The 16,255-nt window shown below is 51.7% G+C and overlaps 1 protein-coding gene across 2 annotated transcripts in view; it reads left to right on the top strand.

The window, feature by feature from the left end:
- The window catches only part of uba7 (ubiquitin-like modifier activating enzyme 7), a 226,259-nt gene that overhangs the window by 106,164 nt on the left and 103,840 nt on the right, over positions 1-16,255 (top strand). For both annotated transcript variants that reach the window (XM_084316792.1, XM_084316791.1), the window contains one exon: positions 965-1,156. In XM_084316792.1, coding sequence (XP_084172918.1) covers positions 965-1,156 — 192 coding nt within the window. The remainder of the gene's footprint in view (positions 1-964; positions 1,157-16,255) is intronic.

The raw sequence follows: 16,255 nt of genomic DNA, 5'->3' as shown, positions 1-16,255 counted from the left end.
ATTTTAGGGAACTTTTTACTTATACTCCACTACATTCAAAGGAAATATTGTACTTTTTACTTCACTACATTTATCTGAAACAATCAGTTACTAGTTACTTTGAAGAAAAATATTTTGCATAGGAAATATGGCAAAAATGTATGAAGATTATATTTACTTTCATATTTGAAGCCTGACAACTTCAAGATGACATAATCAGAGCAGCATAACTGGACCACATACCACTCTAACATAACCTTTCATCAGAGCAACATAACTGGACCACATACCACTTTAACATAACCTTTCATCAGAGCAGCATAACTGGACCACATACCACTCTAGCATAACCTATAGAGGTCAGTGGATTGAGGATTGAATGCATGGACACTGGAATACACATGTAGAATGCATACTTTTACTTTAGATACTTAAGTACATTCAATAGCAAATACTTCTCTACTTTTACTTAAGTAGAATTTGAATGGAGGACTTTTACTTTTGCCAGTACTCATTTATCTGGGTATTTATACTTTTACTTAAGTAAAGGAACTGTGTACTTCTTCCACCACTGCTTCACAGACACACCGTGTGTATCTGCTATAAATATACCACCATGTCACGTGTGCTTCTCTCTTAGGGGAGCAGGATCGCCTAGTGGCGAGAGCAGCTGTCTAGAAGCTGACAGGTTGCCCGTTAGATCCCCGGTTTCATTCCTGGTACAGATAGGGACAATTAAACTGGAGGGTGGCTGGTATTACAATTACAGTGTGTGCCGCCATTGCCAACGTGCCTATGAGCAAGGCACTGAAGCCCAAAACTGCTCCAGGGGCGACACACTGCGGGCAACCCTGCACTATGTGCGGGGGACTGTGTATGTGCAACTATAGGAGAAATATGCCAAAAGACAAATACAAATTTACAATAAAGTACATTTTCCTCTAAAAAGTTGTTTCCCCTCCCCCTCTCTGTCTCCTTTGCATAGAGTAAGCTCATTGCTGGGAGGATCATCCCGGCCATCGCCACGACAACAGCAGCGGTGGCGGGCCTGATGTGTCTAGAGCTCTATAAGCTGGTACACAACCATGGAGAGATCAGCTCCTACCGCTCAGCCTACCTCAACCTGGCCGTCCAGCATGTCGTCATGGCCCAGCCTGGCAGACCCCAGCCTTTCACTGTGAGTAACATGATCAACCAGCATGTTGTCGTGGTCAGGCAGACCACAGCCTTTCACTTTGAGTAACCTGATCATCCTGTATGATGTCATGGCCCACCCTGGCAAACCACAGCCTTTCACTGTGAGTAACCTGGTCATTCAGTATGATGTCATGGCCCACCCTGGCAGACCCCAGCCTTTCACTTTGAGTAACCTGATTATCCAGCATGATGTCATGGCCCAGCTTGGCAGACCCCGGCCTTTCACTGTGAGTAACCTGGTCATCCAGCATGTTGCCCTGGTCAGACAGACCCTAGCCTTTCACTGTGAGTAACCTGGTCATCCAGCATGTTGCCCTGGTCAGACAGACCCCAGCCTTTCACTGTGAGTAACCTGGTCATCCAGCATGTTGCCCTGGTCAGACAGACCCTAGCCTTTCACTGTGAGTAACCTGGTCATCCAGCATGTTGCCCTGGTCAGACAGACCCCAGCCTTTCACTGTGAGTAACGGTGTTCCAGTACAGTCATCGTTAAGTTATTACACTCACTGACTGTGTTGAGCTGAACCCTTTCGACTGCACCATGTATGGTCTCAGATCTGGATAGAATTTTGAGAGCTAAACATTCTAATGGTGATACATCAGACCGGCGCAGCTGGGTACTTTGGCTCTCCTTGTGATCACGCCTACTCTTGTGAGAAAACAAACGCCATTTCCCTATAAGCTACTGCTTTTGGCCCATTTCAAGCTGATGGCAGGACACTTGCATATTATATTGAAGCCTTTTTTTTGGCATCGCATCAAGTTAAGTAAAATACGTACCGACACTGGTCACCATTGAACGTTCAGGCGATTGTGAAAAGTTACGTTTGACTCGTCTCCAGGCTTCTTCAGTCCTCCCCTGCGGTATTTCCTCCCCTTTCAGCTGCAGGATATTTCCCCATTTCCCCCTACCTGTGACATTTAAAATCACCCATATGAATCTCTGGGTGACCGAACACTGAGATGCAATAGCTATTTCTGGCACTTGATGGTCTTCAGCATGATTTACATCTGTTTTTTTAGGGTTTTTTTTTGTGTCAACATATGCTGCCCACCCGCTGTTTACTCCCCACAAAGTCGTTCCCCAAAAAGGAGGCGTGGCGATCAGAGCGCAGTACCGATGATACCATGCCAGTCTGAGACATAACAACTTCCAGAATTCCCCAGACAGAATCCTGAAAGAACATTCCTAAAACCTTACACCTGAAAGAGTTAAATGGGATATGCCAGGTTAGAATATACAGCAGGGCACTTCGTAGAACCTGACAGACTCCTACTGTATGGACTACTGTAACTTAAGTATGGTCTACCTCGCGGATAAGTCTGTCTAGCCCTCTGTAGAACCGTGTGCCCTGCTCTCTGGGGAGGATTTCAACAGTGAATGGGTGCCCTTAGAGGTAAGAGGCCACAGCTAAACTGACAATCCGTGGCATATAAGCCAAGTCTTAAATCAGCTTCGGCGTAATCCGGCCCAGGTGAGGCGGCGGGGGTGAACTTACACCCGCGCGGCACGGACCCCGTCTGCAGCTATGTTTTGCACAATCCAGCTCTCAATTCAGTGCACAGAGACATCACACAAGGCACAATGCGTCACACAAAGATACGATTCAAAGCGAAAAAAGAAGAAGGAGGCAAAGACTGAAACCTATTAGGACCCAAATCTACTCTGGTTTTGAAGGTAATGCCAGGCTTACAGTGTGTAGATGTATCGTGCGGAGCCACGTTCTCTAAAACACACAATGAGAAATGTGCGTCGGCTAAATCTGAAAGCTAAACAACTCCTGGGGGTCATGTTTTTCGGGTCACGGCTTGGAAGCGTGTGCCGGTGAAGTCATGTATTACCGCCCTCCCTTACACGCCTCCCTGCCCCCTTGACGGCTCACCGCATGAAGGGGGCTCCGACCTGAGAGCCGGTGACCTCGCTCTCTCTCTCTCAGTCTGAACCCCCCCTGACAGGCCGAGGTTGCAGGGGGTCAGGGAGCCGGGGGTAACTCTGCCCGCCGGGACCCGAGGGAGCAGACGCTTAGATCTGTGAGACATCACGGGTCCGGTTACAGGCTACGGTTGCAGGCAGACGTGGTGCAGCTGCGGGACATCAGCGCCTCGATGACAGAGGCAGCTGTGGCTTTGCTGCTGCGCGGCTCCGAGGCTGCAGGCGCTCCCTCCGCAGGAACGAGACATAGCAGAGGCTGTACGGTCTGTCCTCGGCCTCACACAGACCCAAGGGTTCTCATACACTGTACAAATATATATATATTTTACAGATTACTTTTGTTTTTCTACTTTAAGTGTAAATGCCATAAAAATACAGTAAATTACTTTTGATAAAAAATATTAACCATTAAATAAAGGTTGTAATTTGTAAATTGATTTAATAAGAATCTTTTTATTTTTTTACATGATTATTCCATTGCTTAATTGTCTTGAATGTTAAATTGCATTGAATTATATGTAAAAACACCTCAAATAAATTAATTGTTCTGTAAATTAATTGCTTTTCCACTTTATTTTAATTTGGTTATTTTACTGTAATTTGACAGTAAGTATCTGGCAGACATTTACAGTTTAAAAAAAAATTATAATAATTTACAGTGTATGAGAGCTTAAACAAGATGACTTTAGACATCTTAACCGCGAGATATGTCAGGAGACGATCACTATCGACCGAACTGGGCTTTAAAAGGCACAATTGGAATCGGTCCAATTATGTGTGTGTGTCGTCTTTCCCCCCCAGCTGATTATGAGCCGGTTTTAGAATTTGTCTTTTTGTAAGGGGCTGTGCTTGGCTAAAGAGAATCTTAGTCAACTAGTAGTCAAGGACTTTGTCGACTAATCAATTTGTTGATTTAATTGACAACTCTGTAAATAATGCATAAACACCTATAATAATAATAACGTTTATTTGTATAGCACTTTTCATACAGAAATTGCAGCTCAAAGTGCTTCACAACAGAACAAATTTACTTAAAAAAATTAGCACATAAAAACATATAATACATATAAAATCACAATTTTTCTAACATCCCAACAGGCCACCTTGTTTATGGTTTGATTCAGTTTTAAAAAATAGACAATAATAAGGCAGCTGGGTGGCGCAGCGGACATTGCACTTGTCACCAACGCAAGAGACCGCAGTTCGAATCCGGCTGTCGGCGTTGCCTCCGGCTTGGGCCGGCCGTCATACTAACTCAATTGGCAGAGTTAGCGGGTAGAAGTCGATGGGTGGTAATCTGGACGTTGTGGACAGCGACTCCTACAGGTCGGTTGGGGGACGCCTGCACAGCAGAGACAGGAAATGGCGGGGGTAGTGTGAGCCTCCCACACGTTACACCTCACCAATGAGAGTCCGCGCTGGCAGGTGAAAAGATGTGACAGGCTGCCTCCTCGTGTATCGGGGAGGCAAGGCTTCTATCCTCCCTACAACCGACCAGTGGGGGGCATATGCGAGCAACGTTCAAGACAGGGGAGGGGAGAATTGGCACAGCGAAATTGGGATGGGAGAAAAAATTGAAAAAGAGGAGAAAAAGTGGATTAAAAACAAAATAGACAATAATAAAAAGAGTAAGATCGAATAGACAGTAAAATAGTGCAATAAGTAGTAGAATAGAATATACATGAAATGAGCACATAAAGTGCAGACATATAAAAAAAACATATAACAACAATATATATTGTATCTGCATCTGCATTTGTACTTAAATGATTACAACAACTGCTATTGGTATTGGTTGAGGGGGTAGTTAAACAACATTATAGATATTGGCCTCAAAAAGTGCCTCCCTAGTTTTCCCCATGCATGGCAGGCCTTGGCAGGGGTGCAGCAGATGGAATGGTAGACAGAGGTTCTTTTCAGTAATTTCTACCTTCTCCAACAGTCTTACATTTTCCTGGCCTTAAACACTTCAAACATTGTCCAAAGCAGTATGGAAATGTTGATTCACCCAGCGACTGTTAGCAGTAGTCATGCTGGGCAAGCACCTGACAGGACCACATTCACCCAGTAGCTGCGGGAGCTCCCAGTGGCTGTTAGCAGTAGTCACACTGGGGGAGCAGTAGTCACTCTGGGGGAGCAGTAGTCACTCTGGGGGAGCAGTAGTCACGCTGGGGGAGCAGTAGTCACTCTGAGGGAGCAGTAGTCACACTGGGGGAGCAGTAGTCACTCTGAGGGAGCAGTAGTCACTCTGGGGGAGCAGTAGTCACTCTGAGGGAGCAGTAGTCACTCTGGGGGAGCAGTAGTCACACTGGGGGAGCAGTAGTCACTCTGAGGGAGCAGTAGTCACTCTGGGGGAGCAGTAGTCACTCTGGGGGAGCAGTAGTCACTCTGGGGGAGCAGTAGTCACTCTGGGGGAGCAGTAGTCACTCTGGGGGAACAATAGTCACTATGGGGGAGCAGTAGTTACTCTGGGGGAGCAGTAGTCACTATGGGGGAGCAATAATCACTATGGGGGAGCAGTGGTTACTCTGGGGGAGCAGTAGTCACTATGGGGGAGCAGTAGTTACTCTGGGGGAGCAATAGTCACTCTGGGGAAGCAATAGTCAGTCTGGGGGAGCAATAGTCAGTCTAGGGAAGCAGTAGTCACTCTGAGGGAGCAATAGTCATGCTGGGAGAGCAATAGTCACTCTGGGGGAGCAGTAGTCACTCTGGGGGAGCAGTAGTCACTCTGGGGGAGAAATAGTCACTCTGGGGGAGCAGTAGTCACTCTGGGGGAGAAATAGTCACTCTGGGGGAGCAGTAGTCACTCTGGGGGAGCAATAGTCACTTTGGGGGAGCAGTAGTCACTCTGGGGGAGCAGTAGTCACTCTGGGGGAGCAATAGTCAGTCTGGGGAAGCAGTAGTCACTCTGGGGGAGCAATCACTCTGGGGGAGCAGTAGTCACTATGGGGAAGCAGTAGTCACTCTGGGGGAGCAATAGTCACTTTGGGGGAGCAGTAGTCACTATGGGGGAGCAATAGTCACTATGGGGGAGCAGTAGTTACTCTGGGGGAGCAATAGTCAGTCTGGGGAAGCAGTAGTCACTCTGGGGGAGCAATAGTCAGTCTGGGGAAGCAGTAGTCACTCTGAGGGAGCAATAGTCATGATGGGGGAGCAATAGTCACTCTGGGGGAGCAGTAGTCACTCTGGGGGAGCAGTAGTCACTCTGGGGAGAAATAGTCACTCTGGGGGAGCAGTAGTCACTATGGGGAAGCAGTAGTCACTCTGGGGGAGCAATAATCACTTTTGGGGAGCAATAGTCACGCTGAGAGCGCAGTAGTCACTAGACTGGGGAGCAGTAGTCACTCTGGGGGAGCAGTAGTCACTCTGGGGGAACAATAGTCACTATGGGGGAGCAGTAGTTACTCTGGGGGAGCAGTAGTCACTATGGGGGAGCAATAATCACTATGGGGGAGCAGTGGTTACTCTGGGGGAGCAGTAGTCACTATGGGGGAGCAGTAGTTACTTTGGGGGAGCAATAGTCACTCTGGGGAAGCAATAGTCAGTCTGGGGGAGCAATAGTCAGTCTAGGGAAGCAGTAGTCACTCTGAGGGAGCAATAGTCATGCTGGGGGAGCAATAGTCACTCTGGGGGAGCAGTAGTCACTCTGGGGGAGCAGTAGTCACTCTGGGGGAGAAATAGTCACTCTGGGGGAGCAGTAGTCACTCTGGGGGAGAAATAGTCACTCTGGGGGAGCAGTAGTCACTCTGGGGGAGCAATAGTCACTTTGGGGGAGCAGTAGTCACTCTGGGGGAGCAGTAGTCACTCTGGGGGAGCAATAGTCAGTCTGGGGAAGCAGTAGTCACTCTGGGGGAGCAATCACTCTGGGGGAGCAGTAGTCACTATGGGGAAGCAGTAGTCACTCTGGGGGAGCAATAGTCACTTTGGGGGAGCAGTAGTCACTATGGGGGAGCAATAGTCACTATGGGAGAGCAGTAGTTACTCTGGGGGAGCAATAGTCAGTCTGGGGAAGCAGTAGTCACTCTGGGGGAGCAATAGTCAGTCTGGGGAAGCAGTAGTCACTCTGAGGGAGCAATAGTCATGCTGGGGGAGCAATAGTCACTCTGGGGAGCAGTAGTCACTCTGGGGGAGCAGTAGTCACTCTGGGGGAGAAATAGTCACTCTGGGGAGCAGTAGTCACTATGGGGAAGCAGTAGTCACTCTGGGGGAGCAATAGTCACTTTTGGGGAGCAATAGTCACGCTGAGAGCGCAGTAGTCACTAGACTGGGGAGCAGTAGTCACTCTGGGGGAGCAGTAGTCACTCTGAGGGAGCAGTAGTCACTCTGGGGAGCAGTAGTCGTGTTGGGGGAGCAGTAGTCACTCTGGGGGAGCAGTAGTCGTGTTGGGGAGCAGTAGTCACTCTGGGGGAGCAGTAGTCACTCTGGGGGATCAATAGTCACTCTGGGGGAGCAGTAGTCACTCTGGGCGATCAATAGTCACTCTGGGGAGCAGTAGTCACTCTGGGGGAGCAGTAGTCGTGTTGGGGAGCAGTAGTCACTCTGGGGGAGCAGTAGTCACTCTGGGGGATCAATAGTCACTCTGGGGGAGCAATAGTTACTCTGAGGGAGCAATAGTCACTCTGAGGGAGCAGTAGTCACTCTGGGGGAGCAATAGTCACTATGGGGGAGCAATTGTCACTCTGGGGGAGCAGTAGTCACTCTGGGGGAGCAGTAGTCACTCTGGGGGAGCAGTAGTTACTCTGGGGAAGCAGTAGTCACACTGGGGGAGCAGTAGTCACTCTGGGGGAGCAGTAGTCACTATGGGGAAGCAGTAGTTACTCTGAGGGAGCAGTAGTCACTCTGGGGAGCAATAGTCACTATGGGGGAGCAATTGTCACTCTGGGGGAGCAGTAGTCACTCTGGGGGAGCAGTAGTCACACTGGGGGAGCAGTAGTCACTCTGGGGGAGCAGTAGTCACTCTGGGGGAGCAGTAGTCACGCTGGGGGAGCAGTAGTCACTCTGAGGGAGCAGTAGTCACACTGGGGGAGCAGTAGTCACTCTGAGGGAGCAGTAGTCACTCTGAGGGAGCAGTAGTCACTCTGGGGGAGCAGTAGTCACACTGGGGGAGCAGTAGTCACTCTGAGGGAGCAGTAGTCACTCTGGGGGAGCAGTAGTCACTCTGGGGAGCAGTAGTCACTCTGGGGGAACAATAGTCACTATGGGGGAGCAGTAGTTACTCTGGGGGAGCAGTAGTCACTATGGGGGAGCAATAATCACTATGGGGGAGCAGTGGTTACTCTGGGGGAGCAGTAGTCACTATGGGGGAGCAGTAGTTACTCTGGGGGAGCAATAGTCACTCTGGGGAAGCAATAGTCAGTCTGGGGGAGCAATAGTCAGTCTAGGGAAGCAGTAGTCACTCTGAGGGAGCAATAGTCATGCTGGGGAGCAATAGTCACTCTGGGGGAGCAGTAGTCACTCTGGGGGAGCAGTAGTCACTCTGGGGGAGAAATAGTCACTCTGGGGAGCAGTAGTCACTCTGGGGGAGAAATAGTCACTCTGGGGAGCAGTAGTCACTCTGGGGGAGCAATAGTCACTTTGGGGGAGCAGTAGTCACTCTGGGGGAGCAGTAGTCACTCTGGGGGAGCAATAGTCAGTCTGGGGAAGCAGTAGTCACTCTGGGGGAGCAATCACTCTGGGGGAGCAGTAGTCACTATGGGGAAGCAGTAGTCACTCTGGGGGAGCAATAGTCACTTTGGGGGAGCAGTAGTCACTATGGGGGAGCAATAGTCACTATGGGGGAGCAGTAGTTACTCTGGGGGAGCAATAGTCAGTCTGGGGAAGCAGTAGTCACTCTGGGGGAGCAATAGTCAGTCTGGGGAAGCAGTAGTCACTCTGAGGGAGCAATAGTCATGCTGGGGGAGCAATAGTCACTCTGGGGGAGCAGTAGTCACTCTGGGGGAGCAGTAGTCACTCTGGGGGAGAAATAGTCACTCTGGGGGAGCAGTAGTCACTATGGGGAAGCAGTAGTCACTCTGGGGGAGCAATAGTCACTTTTGGGGAGCAATAGTCACGCTGAGAGCACAGTAGTCACTAGACTGGGGAGCAGTAGTCACTCTGGGGGAGCAGTAGTCACTCTGAGGGAGCAGTAGTCACTCTGGGGAGCAGTAGTCGTGTTGGGGGAGCAGTAGTCACTCTGGGGGAGCAGTAGTCGTGTTGGGGAGCAGTAGTCACTCTGGGGGAGCAGTAGTCACTCTGGGGGATCAATAGTCACCCTGGGGGAGCAGTAGTCACTCTGGGCGATCAATAGTCACTCTGGGGAGCAGTAGTCACTCTGGGGGAGCAGTAGTCGTGTTGGGGAGCAGTAGTCACTCTGGGGGAGCAGTAGTCACTCTGGGGGATCAATAGTCACTCTGGGGGAGCAATAGTTACTCTGAGGGAGCAATAGTCACTCTGAGGGAGCAGTAGTCACTCTGGGGGAGCAATAGTCACTATGGGGGAGCAATTGTCACTCTGGGGGAGCAGTAGTCACTCTGGGGGAGCAGTAGTCACTCTGGGGGAGCAGTAGTCACTCTGGGGGAGCAGTAGTTACTCTGGGGAAGCAGTAGTCACACTGGGGGAGCAGTAGTCACTCTGGGGGAGCAGTAGTCACTATGGGGAAGCAGTAGTTACTCTGAGGGAGCAGTAGTCACTCTGGGGGAGCAATAGTCACTATGGGGGAGCAATTGTCACTCTGGGGGAGCAGTAGTCACTCTGGGGGAGCAGTAGTCACACTGGGGGAGCAGTAGTCACTCTGGGGAAGCAGTAGTTACTCTGGGGGAGCAATAGTCACTCTGGGGGAGCAATAGTCACTCTGGGGGAGCAATAGTCACTCTGGGGGAGCAATAGTCACTCTGAGGGAGCAGTAGTTACTCTGGGGGAGCAATAGTCACTCTGGGGGAGCAGTAGTCACTCTGGGGGAGCACTCTGGGGGAGCAGTAGTCACTCTGGGGGAGCAGTAGTTACTCTGGGGAAGCAGTAGTCACTCTGGGGGAGCAGTAGTCACACTGGGGAGCAGTAGTCACTCTGGGGGAGCAGTAGTCACACTGGGGGAGCTGGGGAGCAGTAGTCACTCTGGGGGAGCAATAGTCACTCTGGGGGAGCAATAGTCACGCTGAGAGCGCAGTAATCACTAGACTGGGGGAGCAATAGTCACTCAGGGGAAGCAGTAGTCACTCTGGGGGAGCAGTAGTCACACTGGGGGAGCAGTAGTCACTCTGGGGGAGCAGTAGTTACTCTGAGGGAGCAATAGTCACTCTGGGGAGCAATAGTCACGCTGAGAGCGCAGTGCAATAGTCACTTTGGGGGAGCAATAATCACTATGGGGGAGCAATAGTCACTCTGGGGAGCAATAGTCACTTTGGGGGAGCAATAGTCACTTTGGGGGAGCAGTAGTTACTCTGGGGGAGCAATAGTCACTATGGGGAGCAATAGTCACTATGGGGGAGCAGTAGTTACTCTGGGGGAGCAGTAGTCACTATGGGGGAGCAGTAGTTACTCTGGGGGAGCAATAGTCACTCTGGGGAAGCAATAGTCAGTCTGGGGAAGCAGTAGTCACTCTGAGGGAGCAATAGTCATGCTGGGGGAGCAATAGTCACTCTGGGGGAGCAGTAGTCACTCTGGGGGAGCAGTAGTCACTCTGGGGGAGAAATAGTCACTCTGGGGAGCAGTAGTCACTCTGGGGGAGCAGTAGTCACTCTGGGGGAGAAATAGTCACTCTGGGGAGCAGTAGTCACACTGGGGGAGCAGTAGTCACTCTGGGGAAGCAGTAGTTACTCTGGGGGAGCAATAGTCACTCTGGGGGAGCAGTAGTTACTCTGGGGGAGCAATAGTCACTCTGGGGGAGCAATAGTCACTCTGGGGGAGCAGTAGTCACTCTGGGGGAGCAGTAGTTACTCTGGGGAAGCAGTAGTCACTCTGGGGGAGCAGTAGTCACACTGGGGAGCAGTAGTCACTCTGGGGGAGCAGTAGTCACACTGGGGGAGCTGGGGAGCAGTAGTCACTCTGGGGGAGCAATAGTCACTCTGGGGGAGCAATAGTCACGCTGAGAGCGCAGTAATCACTAGACTGGGGGAGCAATAGTCACTCAGGGGAAGCAGTAGTCACTCTGGGGGAGCAGTAGTCACACTGGGGGAGCAGTAGTCACTCTGGGGGAGCAGTAGTTACTCTGAGGGAGCAATAGTCACTCTGGGGAGCAATAGTCACGCTGAGAGCGCAGTGCAATAGTCACTTTGGGGGAGCAATAATCACTATGGGGGAGCAATAGTCACTCTGGGGAGCAATAGTCACTTTGGGGGAGCAATAGTCACTTTGGGGGAGCAGTAGTTACTCTGGGGGAGCAATAGTCACTATGGGGAGCAATAGTCACTATGGGGGAGCAGTAGTTACTCTGGGGGAGCAGTAGTCACTATGGGGAGCAGTAGTTACTCTGGGGGAGCAATAGTCACTCTGGGGAAGCAATAGTCAGTCTGGGGAAGCAGTAGTCACTCTGAGGGAGCAATAGTCATGCTGGGGGAGCAATAGTCACTCTGGGGGAGCAGTAGTCACTCTGGGGGAGCAGTAGTCACTCTGGGGGAGAAATAGTCACTCTGGGGAGCAGTAGTCACTCTGGGGGAGAAATAGTCACTCTGGGGGAGCAGTAGTCACTCTGGGGAAGCAGTAGTCACTCTGGGGGAGCAATAGTCACTTTGGGGGAGCAGTAGTCACTATGGGGGAGCAATAATCACTATGGGGGAGCAGTAGTTACTCTGGGGGAGCAATAGTAAGTCTGGGGAAGCAGTAGTCACTCTGGGGGAGCAATAGTCAGTCTGGGGAAGCAGTAGTCACTCTGAGGGAGCAATAGTCATGCTGGGGGAGCAATAGTCACTCTGGGGGAGCAGTAGTCACTCTGGGGGAGCAATAGTCACTATGGGGAGCAATAGTCACTATGGGGGAGCAGTAGTTACTCTGGGGGAGCAGTAGTTACTCTGGGGGAGCAATAGTCACTCTGGGGAAGCAATAGTCAGTCTGGGGAAGCAGTAGTCACTCTGAGGGAGCAATAGTCATGCTGGGGGAGCAGTAGTCACTCTGGGGGAGCAGTAGTCACTCTGGGGGAGAAATAGTCACTCTGGGGAGCAGTAGTCACTCTGGGGGAGCAGTAGTCACTCTGGGGGAGAAATAGTCACTCTGGGGGAGCAGTAGTCACTCTGGGGAAGCAGTAGTCACTCTGGGGGAGCAATAGTCACTTTGGGGGAGCAGTAGTCACTATGGGGGAGCAATAATCACTATGGGGGAGCAGTAGTTACTCTGGGGGAGCAATAGTAAGTCTGGGGAAGCAGTAGTCACTCTGGGGGAGCAATAGTCAGTCTGTGGAAGCAGTAGTCACTCTGAGGGAGCAATAGTCATGCTGGGGGAGCAATAGTCACTCTGGGGGAGCAGTAGTCACTCTGGGGGAGCAGTAGTCACTCTGGGGGAGCAATAGTCAGTCTGGGGAAGCAGTAGTCACTCTGAGGGAGCAATAGTCATGCTGGGGGAGCAATAGTCACTCTGGGGGAGCAGTAGTCACTCTGGGGGAGCAGTAGTCACTCTGGGGGAGAAATAGTCACTCTGGGGAAGCAGTAGTCACTCCGGGGGAGCAATAGTCACTTTGGGGGAGCAGTAGTCACTATGGGGGAGCAATAGTCACTCTGGGGGAGCAATAGTCACTATGGGGGAGCAATAGTCAGTCTGGGGAAGCAGTAGTCACTCTGGGGGAGCAATAGTCAGTCTGGGGAAGCAGTAGTCACTCTGAGGGAGCAATAGTCATGCTGGGGGAGCAATAGTCACTCTGGGGGAGCAGTAGTCACTCTGGGGGAGCAATAGTCAGTCTGGGGAAGCAGTAGTCACTCTGAGGGAGCAATAGTCATGCTGGGGGAGCAATAGTCACTCTGGGGAGCAGTAGTCACTCTGGGGGAGCAGTAGTCACTCTGGGGGAGCAGTAGTCACTCTTGGGGAGAAATAGTCACTCTGGGGGAGCAGTAGTCACTATGGGGAAGCAGTGGTCACTCTGGGGGAGCAATAGTCACTTTGGGGGAGCAATAGTCACGCTGAGAGCGCAGTAGTCACTAGACTGGGGGAGCAGTAGTCACTCTGGGGGAGCAGTAGTCACTCTGAGGGAGCAGTAGTCACTCTGGGGAGCAGTAGTCGTGTTGGGGGAGCAGTAGTCACTCTGGGGGAGCAGTAGTCGTGTTGGGGGAGCAGTAGTCACTCTGGGGAGCAGTAGTCACTCTGGGGGAGCAGTAGTCACTCTGGGGAATCAATAGTCACTCTGGGGGAGCAGTAGTCACTCTGGGCGATCAATAGTCACTCTGGGGAGCAGTAGTCACTCTGGGGGAGCAATAGTCACTCTGGGGGAGCAGTAGTCACTCTGGGGGAGCAGTAGTCACTCTTGGGGAGAAATAGTCACTCTGGGGGAGCACTAGTCACTATGGGGAAGCAGTAGTCACTCTGGGGGAGCAATAGTCACTTTGGGGGAGCAATAGTCACGCTGAGAGCGCAGTAGTCACTAGACTGGGGGAGCAGTAGTCACTCTGGGGGAGCAGTAGTCACTCTGAGGGAGCAGTAGTCACTCTGGGGAGCAGTAGTCGTGTTGGGGGAGCAGTAGTCACTCTGGGGGAGCAGTAGTCGTGTTGGGGGAGCAGTAGTCACTCTGGGGAGCAGTAGTCACTCTGGGGGAGCAGTAGTCACTCTGGGGAATCAATAGTCACTCTGGGGGAGCAGTAGTCACTCTGGGCGATCAATAGTCACTCTGGGGAGCAGTAGTCACTCTGGGGGAGCAATAGTCACTCTGGGGGAGCAATAGTTACTCTGAGGGAGCAATAGTCACTCTGAGGGAGCAGTAGTCACTCTGGGGGGAGCAATAGTCACTATGGGGGAGCAATAGTCACTCTGGGGAGCAATAGTCACTCTGGGGAGCAATAGTCACTGGGGGATCAGTAGTTACTCTGAGGGAGCAATAGTCACTCTGGGGGAGCAGTAGTTACTCTGGGGGAGCAATAGTCACTCTGGGGGAGCAGTAGTCACTCTGGGGGAGCAGTAGTTACTCTGGGGAAGCAGTAGTCACTCTGGGGAAGCAGTAGTCACTCTGGGGGAGCAGTAGTCACTATGGGGAAGCAGTAGTTACTCTGAGGGAGCAATAGTCACTCTGGGGGAGCAGTAGTCACTCTGGGGGAGCAATAGTCACTCTGGGGGAGCAGTAGTTACTCTGGGGGAGCAATAGTCACTCTGGGGGAGCAGTAGTCACTCTGGGGGAGCAGTAGTTACTCTGGGGAAGCAGTAGTCACACTGGGGGAGCAGTAGTCACTCTGGGGGAGCAGTAGTCACACTGGGGGAGCTGGGGAGCAGTAGTCACTCTGGGGGAGCAATAGTCACTCTGGGAGAGCAATAGTCACGCTGAGAGCGCAGTAATCACTAGACTGGGGGAGCAATAGTCACTCTGGGGAAGCAGTAGTCACTCTGGGGGAGCAGTAGTCACACTGGGGGAGCAGTAGTCACTCTGGGCGAGCAGTAGTTACTCTGAGGGAGCAATAGTCACTCTGGGGAGCAATAGTCACTCTGGGGGAGCAATAGTCACTCTGGGGGAGCAATAGTCACGCTGAGAGCGCAGTAGTCACTAGACTGGGGGAGTAATAGTCACTTTGGGGGAGCAATAGTCACTATGGGGGAGCAATAGTCACTCTGTGGAGCAATAGTCACTTTGGGGGAGCAATAGTCACTTTGGGGGAGCAGTAGTCACTCTGGGGGAGCAGTAGTCACTCTGGGGGAGCAATAGTCACTATGGGGGAGCAATAGTCACTCTGCGGAGCAATAGTCACTCTGGGGAGCAATAGTCACTGGGGGATCAGTAGTTACTCTGAGGGAGCAATAGTCACTCTGGGGGAGCAGTAGTCACTCTGGGGGAGCAGTAGTCACTCTGGGGGAGCAGTAGTCACTCTGGGGGAGCAGTAGTTACTCTGGGGAAGCAGTAGTCACTCTGGGGAAGCAGTAGTCACTCTGGGGGAGCAGTAGTCACTATGGGGAAGCAGTAGTTACTCTGAGGGAGCAATAGTCACTCTGGGGGAGCAGTAGTCACTCTGGGGGAGCAATAGTCACTCTGGGGGAGCAGTAGTTACTCTGGGGGAGCAATAGTCACTCTGGGGGAGCAGTAGTCACTCTGGGGGAGCAGTAGTTACTCTGGGGAAGCAGTAGTCACACTGGGGGAGCAGTAGTCACTCTGGGGGAGCAGTAGTCACACTGGGGGAGCTGGGGAGCAGTAGTCACTCTGGGGGAGCAATAGTCACTCTGGGAGAGCAATAGTCACGCTGAGAGCGCAGTAATCACTAGACTGGGGGAGCAATAGTCACTCTGGGGGAGCAGTAGTCACTCTGGGGGAGCAGTAGTCACACTGGGGGAGCAGTAGTCACTCTGGGCGAGCAGTAGTTACTCTGAGGGAGCAATAGTCACTCTGGGGAGCAATAGTCACTCTGGGGGAGCAATAGTCACTCTGGGGGAGCAATAGTCACGCTGAGAGCGCAGTAGTCACTAGACTGGGGGAGTAATAGTCACTTTGGGGGAGCAATAGTCACTATGGGGGAGCAATAGTCACTCTGGGGAGCAATAGTCACTTTGGGGGAGCAATAGTCACTTTGGGGGAGCAGTAGTCACTCTGGGGGAGCAATAGTCACTCTGGGGGAGCAGTAGTCACTCTGGGGGAGCAGTAGTTACTCTGAGGGAGCAGTAGTCACTCTGGGGGAGCAGTAGTCACTTTGGGGGAGCAATAGTCACTATGGGGGAGCAATAGTCACTCTGGGGAGCAATAGTCACTTTGGGGGAGCAATAGTCACTATGGGGGAGCAATAGTCACTCTGGGGAGCAATAGTCACTCTGAGGGAGCAGTAGTCACTCTGGGGGAGCAATAGTCACTCTGGGGGAGCAGTAGTCACTCTGGGGGAGCAGTAGTCACTCTGAGGGAGCAGTAGTCACTCTGGGGGATCAGTAGTCACTCTGGGGAGTGTTGTGGCTGATGGTTGTTAACACAGCAAGAGACGATAGTTCCAATTTCAACAGGCAATTTGTTTAATGAAAGAAAGTTTTAACAGCAGAGCTATGGATCGAGAAGACGGTCACCACGGCTTG

This window comes from Notolepis coatsorum (genome assembly GCF_963971535.1).
Source record: "Notolepis coatsorum genome assembly, chromosome: 6".
Taxonomy (NCBI): domain Eukaryota; kingdom Metazoa; phylum Chordata; class Actinopteri; order Aulopiformes; family Paralepididae; genus Notolepis; species Notolepis coatsorum.
Note: the sequence above shows the minus strand (reverse complement) of the source record. Positions and strands in the feature narration are given on the sequence as shown.